This window comes from Ochlerotatus camptorhynchus, unplaced genomic scaffold (assembly GCF_037179485.1).
Source record: "Ochlerotatus camptorhynchus isolate MF236.1 unplaced genomic scaffold, CSIRO-AGI_Acam_v1.1 ptg000569l, whole genome shotgun sequence".
NCBI classification, from domain to species: domain Eukaryota; kingdom Metazoa; phylum Arthropoda; class Insecta; order Diptera; family Culicidae; genus Ochlerotatus; species Ochlerotatus camptorhynchus.
Genome location: NW_027041050.1, coordinates 1059103 through 1067055, shown reverse-complemented (window position 1 = coordinate 1067055; position 7953 = coordinate 1059103). Strand labels below are relative to the sequence as shown.

Here is a 7953-nt window from a genome sequence, read left to right as displayed (position 1 = left end):
ACGAGGTACATTGTAATCATAACCAAGTGTACTCCTAATAGCTACGTTACATTAACATATTTTAAGATAGTTTAATCAAATTTAGGTTTTGACCCAATGTAACCCCCATAAGGTTATACATTGGTCTATTTTTAATTTAATTTTAATAAAATGAGATATCTTTTTCAATCAACCATTTCCATGACAGTCGTAAATATATTATTGAAGAATATATCCACTAGAGTGAGTCATCGTTATAAGGAAAATCGCAAACTTTACCTCATTAATCGAGGACAACCATATTTTAGTTCGAATTGTAGTCCCAAACAACTGTGAAAAATTTGGGGACTATTGGTTGTTACTCGGCTTTCCGCATTGCGTTTGAAATTTGTATGGAAATTAGTATTGGAAAACCAACTTTTTTGCTTTTTTATTCCAAGAGACTAAGTATGTACAAATATAGTCCAGGAAGTGCCTAACAACTTTGCCAAAGATAGTACGGTGCTAGAATGTATCTCAAAAAAGTTATAACTATTCAAATATTTATGGTTTGAATTAAACACCAAAAATCCCCTTTTCTGCCAACACTGCCGGTGTACCAATGAGAAACTGAACTGAAATAACTTCGGAGTTTCTTATCTTGCCGATGTGGTATGTTCAGATGAATTATTCAAAAACAATTGTTCTATCTCATATGTGTAGTTGGAGAGGGGGGGGGGGTATAAATTATATACCCCGCCCCCCTCACTCATATCAATAGAAGTAAAGTTTCAAACTGAAATAATTTCGGAGTGTCTTATCTTATCGATTTGGTATGTTCAGGATGAATTATTCAAAAACATTTTCTCAATCTCATAAGCATAGTTAGAGACCGGAGGGGGGGGGCTTACTATATGCAATTCTTAAATCGAAAATTGTTGTAGTGTGAATATGTAATATCCTCTTGTCCGTTCATTTGTTAGTGAGGAGATGTTGTTTGAATTATTAGCGATTGGAAAATTTTAAATTTCTATAGGGTAGAGAGCTACTTTGGCCTAAGCGCCTATTTTCGGCCTTTTGAATAGCAAATATCAAATATATCTATATTCACGATTTCTTAAATCAAACTTTAGTCAAGGTTGCAAAGACTCATTTCAGCTAAAACAATGTTTTTCTAAATTATGAAATAATTAGATGCCATGATCAAATTTTGAATTGGTAGGATACAAGAAGAGGTGGCAAAGAATGTGTTTGACATATTAAACCTGTTTATTTCACTTCATGAGAGTCACAATCAGCGATTTTTCACAAACTCACTCACTCACTCACTCACTCACTCAGCGATCAGCAAATCGCTGATTGTGACTCATAGAAAGCAAAATTTACAGGTTTTATGTTTCCAACGCATACTTTGTAACCTCTTCTTGTAAGTTACAAGTAAAACATGCCATCATACCATCTTTTGGTTTTATTATTCCGAAAAACATTATTTTAGCTGAAATGAGTCTTTGCAACCTTGACTTTAGTTGCTATAATGTACTGAACTCTATTTGTCGTAGGAAGGCAATGAAAAATCACAAATTGTAAAACACATAATAAACCGTTGACTTAAAATGTGCGATGCCTCATCATCTGGACTGTTTTGCCAATTCAATAGGCCCAAGTAAATTTTGTGTCGTTGCACTAGCACTGCAGAAGATTTTTTTGTAACTTTAAATCTGTTATTAAACATGAAAATTTACTCACGTTGACTGAATTTTCCATGCATAAATGTTTTCATATTTATGATTATCAATTTTGTCACTTCACAAACATTCACAACTGTTTAAAAGCTTCAGATTTATCACTCGAAATTATTGCTAAAAATCAACGAACAATTCCTTTCGGCCTAATGGTTCCATGATTGTCCTTGTTGCCAAAGTTAATGTTCTTTTAAAAACATGAAACGTCATTGAAACAAAATATAGTTTAATTTCATCTTTTTATCTCAAAACTATTGCGCAACTATTTTATTTGCAAAACACTAACATAATTCACCATTTTACAACCATTTTTAGTCAATTTTAAATCGATATTTGTGTTTACCCTATCAATTCGTAATTCTTCCAAACTTTGTAATGCAAATGAAGCTGAAAACACTGGTGCATGTGAACATAGAGATTGCTGACGTTTATCGTACACACACTATGTTGAGCGACGTTGCGTATACGTATACACACAATATTTTCATCAGGATTCATCCCATAGCTAAATATTTTCCTGATGAAAATAAATCACAGACACAATCGCACTTCAGCAATCTCAATACTCGTCTGACTCTGTTAGCCGAGTTATCCAAAGGGCGTAACTAGTACATATTTTCTATCAAATCTTATGGAACCAGGTTTGACAAAGTGCTTTTGACCTCCTCTTTTCCCATGGTGCCTTATGAAGTGAATTTGTGACGTCACATTCAATGCACATCAGCATTGGAAAGACTGTGGCGACAATCCACATTGCCCGACCTGTGTTTCGTTTCATAAAATAATATTAGTTGTCAAAGCATCTTCACGCTAAGAACAGATAACCCAAATGTAGGCTTACTTTACTCAAAATTAATTAAACCAAACAAGTTTAGATTATGTGTTGATTTTTAACTCAAAAATGGGTAAATTCAAGTTAAATTTGCATATAAATAACACATATATGGATTATATTTACATTTATTTGCGTTAACGAAATAACCCATATTCTGAGTTCATCCAGTTTTGGGCCAATCTGGGTAATCTTTTTGCATCATCTGGATAAGATGATCTCTCCGTGTACGGGCTAGTAGTAGTAATCAATGGTGGAAAAAGTGCGAGGAAATATTTAATACACGCAGTGTGAATAACCTACTTGTGATTGAAGGTAAGCATTAACCATTTATAATACAGAAATGTTCTTAATGTAGTTTTCCGTTTTCAGCGAATGATAACCAGTCCAATGGAGTGGGTGGAGCATTCTGGCCCGATCGATCTGTCGATCCGTCACACACGTAAGTTCACTGGATTTATATACCGGCATTCTGTATCATGTGATACCGCTCAAATCACAGTTCAGACCAAGCCTTCCCTAATAAAAATATCCATAAAAGGGAGCTTAACGACGTGTTCATGGTATCATCCAAACCATTTGTTGGATAGTTTACCCATCCGGAATACAGTTCCCAAGTAACAATTCTGCAATCATTCGGCATCCACTTTGATTTATGATGGTTTTATAATGGCAATGAATAATCCATTTAGTTTAAATACAGCATGTCACAGTGTAAAACGTTCCTACCTAGTAGTTCACCTTTTCGCTGTTTTAAAAACCTTTTACAGTCTGGTGAGCAGTCAAAAATTGTCTTGTTTTCAAATTAAATTTAAGGTAGTTCTCAATCCCACCATAAAAATGTTCTATAAATCAATCATAAACTTCATTAGCATTTTTTTATTAAATTCTTGTTAAAATACTCAATAAACCTGTTCTATTCATTATAAAATCAATCCGAAAACCATTATGTTTTAAATGAGAGCAAAAGGCATATACATATTGTTGCCTTTAAGGATTTTAAAAGTGTATCATAAAATCTCCTCTGTTTATAAATTGAACTTTAAGGATGGATCCTCATTCACTATGCAAACCAAATTTATGATAAGGATATCTCGAAGGATAAACGAAATTGAAGGAAAAATTCAAGCGATGCTAACGACCGAAGGAAGTCGATTTCAGTAAAATTTAGTATTTTAGAAGAAACAGTACGTCCGACGGAACGGGTACCATCAACGATCGAGCATCTGGTGGAGAAGAGTGAAGTGAGCGTGGTCCTCAAATTCGTAAAACATTGTCAAAACATTCTTTAAACAGACCAGCCTTCTCCAGACCTTGAGAATAGATGCAGGTCGGAATAACTTGCGTCAGTACCGACACCAAACCACTGAAACGTTAGCGAGTCAGTTAGTCAGTTAGCGAACACTAGTTGGTTTCCGATCCATAGCTCCGGTTTTATTCGGCGAAATCACTTGAAAAAAAAAACATTCAACCGTACAGTTCTGCATCGTTTGATGGTGCACTTCCAGAACCATCCGGAAGAAGGGGATCTTTTCGGGAATGATCGAGGTTACAGCTGTGCAAAATGCGAAATATTGTGAACACTTTCTGAGTAACTGCTGCCAAGTCATCGGGAGGGAATCGCCTGGAAGAACGCTGATTCGCATAGCGCAACTATCGAAAGATAAACAAACTTTGACGTTTAACATTTTGTAGGCAACATTGCCGCTATAAATGCTGCCATAAATCTGAACGGATTGGGATCAAGTAAAATGGCTTAAGATAAATACAATACAGTCTACAAGTTTTCTTCATGAAAGCCAATTCAAAACCATATGAATTTGTTAAGGATTTCTTGAAAGTAAAATAACTTTGTCACATATGGCCCATGAAAATCAACTTTTATGCCTCCGCCATATTACAATTATTTTGTTTGTTTTTTACAATCTTCGATTTTCAATCTATATTTCCTTGGATATAACTTTATTTTAGGTAATTCAGCATGAGAAATATTAAGAATGCAAAAATCATGAGAAACAAAAATCTCGGCTTAACTTAATAAATTCTTAATGTAAAATAATTAGTAAAATCGATGTTTTCCGTGTGCGGACTCAAGTTTTTCGATGTTTTCACGTACATTTCACATCAAATTTTAAATGGCACCTAAAGCTAGGCCACTTCATGAGAACTATTTTATAATTTTGGAAATTCGACAGGAGTTTTATACGATCAGTTTTTATTTTAATTATTTTGATAAGATCGGATGGTATTTATGAATCCTTTTTTATCTTGATTGTTGTTTTTCTAGTGGACTTAGCAAGTGGCTAGGGTAAATGGTTCGGATAATGCTTTTAATTGTTGCCGAATAGCTTTTATTGTAGCATAAACATGGTTTTGAAAAGGATTTCAATGCGTTTATCGTACAACCTTACTGCAAAATGGTTCAATCTTGAAGAGCTTCGAAAATACACCTTTCAGAACCTTCTCCAGGGTGGGCCAACTAGACAGATTCTAGCATCAATGAGGTTTTGGTGGATGCATCAATGGCAAAGCAGTCTTTACCAGGGTTTTATGAACGTTGTTTTATAGTAGCTTTGTAGTATTTCATAAAACTTAAAATGTTACTTGGGTTCGTTTATGGTATTTGTTTATTAGGGTCATTAAGTGCCCAGGAGCTCATTGGAGAAATTCGGCTATTTTTCAGCTTCCAGTGAAGATATTGAATTTTTCTGTTTTGGAACAAAACGTATCGAGCGAATATGTTTGTGTGGAAATTCATTTAATAAACAAAACGACCGCATTTTAAATATTATTTTCGTAAAAAAAATACTAACATTACTAATATTATTTTCTCTAATTGTGGTGCATTGTAGGAAAAGAACAACATACGGTTATAGTGCTACAAGAGCGCCCAGCTATCTCCAGACCCAATGCAGAAATATTAGCCATTTCCGGACCTTCCACTAAGCAATGTTCGGCGATATCAGGAAACGATTCTGAGCCAGTGAGTAATCTAAAAAGGCGAAATAAGAAAACGTATACTGATGAACATTTGAACAAAATGGTCAATCAAATCCGAGAACGGAAACTCTCTCTTTATGCTGCTTCGAAGCTGTCTGGAATTCCTCGTACCACGATTCAATTTCGGCTGAGTGATAAATTTAAACAGAAAGGCTCAAGAGGTTCATACACAGTTTTTTCACTACAAGAAGAGAAAGCGATGGTTTCGTGGCTGAAGGATATGGAACGTTAAGGGTTTCCCATAACCCAAGACAGCTTGAAATACAAAATATCAAAGTTCTTAAAGGCAAATCCTAGACCAACTCCATTCACGAACGGCACACCTGGTGAGTTATTATTTTAGCAGTTTTAATAAAAAAAACTACCAAAACAAGTTTGTTTTCCCGCATTTTCAGGTAAATCATGGTTCAAATTATTTCTGGCACGTCACTCCGAAATCACTATCAGGACTCCTGAAGCCGTAACTAGTGCAAGCTCTGAAGTGTCTCCAAAGGACATAAGAAACTGGTTCCAGACTGTCTACAGCTATGTAGAGGAAAACCACCTTCTGGATGTACTGAATGATCTATCGCGTATTCTAAATGGCGATGAATCTGGATTCTGTTTGAATCCCATCCCCAAGAAAGTTTTCGCCGCAAAAGGAAAGAAGGATGTTTCATTTGTTGAAACTACAAGCAGCAAACAAAATGTTACTGTAATGTTTTCGTTTGCGGCAAATGGCAGAATAATCCCGCCTGACATTATTCTTGCACGTAAAAGATTAGACCTTGAAACCTTGCGATGCTTTCCCAGTGACTGGGGACTGGGGAAATCGGAGAATGGATGGATGGATACGCATAACTTCGTGCTCTACATCAAAAAAATATTGCATCCAGCTCTCGTCAAAAGTAATACTACATTTCCCATAGTATACTTTGTAGATGGTCATAGTTCCTATGTCGCGTTGGAGGCCGCAGATATGTGCCAGCAATTGGGGATAGTGTTGATCGCCTTATACCCCAATGTGACACGCATTTTACAACCTGCTGATGTGGCTATCTTTGGTCCATTCAAAAGCAGCTGGGGAAAAGTACTGGATCTATGGCGATCAAACCATCCAACCGAACGGATGTCGCTAGCTACATTTGGACAATTGCTCCAAGAAGCAATGAATAAAGCATTGAAACAATCGACTATCATGAACGGATTTTCGGCGTGTGGATTATATCCCTTTAATCCAGATGCCATTAACTATTCTAAATGCATCGGAAAACGTTTGGATGCTCATCCATATGATCTTGAAATCACCAACGGAATGGTAGAAAGCGATCAGGTAACAGTTTTTGAGAGTCCGATAAATGTTGCATTAGATGACCCTGTCGACTGTACTGTAGATATTATATTATTATTATTATTATTTGATATAATTCATCTGACACTTTTTTGTCTTAATGAATAACATAATGTAGGGTTCATACAAATATAAATAAATAAAATTACACAAATTTAGTCAAGTATTACGAAAATGGTCAGTAAACCGTCGTTGCAGCGTGGACACCGGTACGTTGAAGTCGAATAAATGAAAAACTTCATCAAAGGTAGCTGACATAAATCTAACCGGATCATGCTGTCCATATAGGGTTTTGCGGGGTTCAAACTGTAAGAAATTTCGTCGTCGTAGTAAACGTTCGGGGGCGTAGATATTCATTCTTGCTAGTAAGGATGGTGAATCAATGTCATTCCTGAGGATTTTAACGACGAACATCGCTTGAGCAACTTGACGTCTATTTTTCAGCGTTTCTATTCCGAGTAGTTGACAACGATCCTGGTATGGTGTCAGATGCTGAGGATGACGCCATGGAAGGTTCCTGAAAGCATAACGTACAAACTTCCTCTGTACAGATTTGATTCGTGTAATCCAACTATCGTGATAAGGACACCAAACGATTGCTCCAAATTCCAGAATTGACCGTACTAGAGCACAGTACAATGACCTCAAACAGAAAACATCACGAAATCCACTAGCAATTTTCATAATGAATCCAAGCTGCCTGTTTGATCTAGAGATGATGTCATCATAGTGGAACCGGAAAGTGAGTTCTTGATCGAGACTAACTCCCAAGTCTCGAATACGTTGTACCCGCGCTAGAGGTTGCCCTTATAACGAATACGGATATACGATTGGCTTGAACTTTCTGCTGAACGTGATTACCTGACATTTCTCGATGCTGAGAGTCATACAGTTCCTTGTGCACCAGTTTTCGAAGGAATTCAAGATATTCTGCAGTTCGAGACAGTCTTCAAAGCTGTTTACAATGACGTAGACTTTAGCATCATCAGCATAGAAAAGTTGCACTCCCGGTGGCAGAATCAGTGACACATCGTTGATAAACAAGGAGAACAACAATGGTCCCAGGTTGCTTGTGGTACGCCAGATTGACT

At 36.4% G+C, this 7953-nt stretch overlaps 1 protein-coding gene across 1 annotated transcript; it reads left to right on the top strand.

Annotated features, from left to right (window-relative positions):
* The first annotated feature begins 6229 nt into the window (after positions 1-6229).
* Positions 6230-7383, top strand: LOC135713583 (uncharacterized). Its single transcript, XM_065236714.1, has 2 exons — positions 6230-6785; positions 7352-7383. The coding sequence occupies exons 1-2, from the start codon at positions 6230-6232 to the stop codon at positions 7381-7383; spliced, it is 588 nt and encodes a 195-aa protein (XP_065092786.1).
* The last annotated feature ends 570 nt before the right edge of the window (positions 7384-7953 follow it).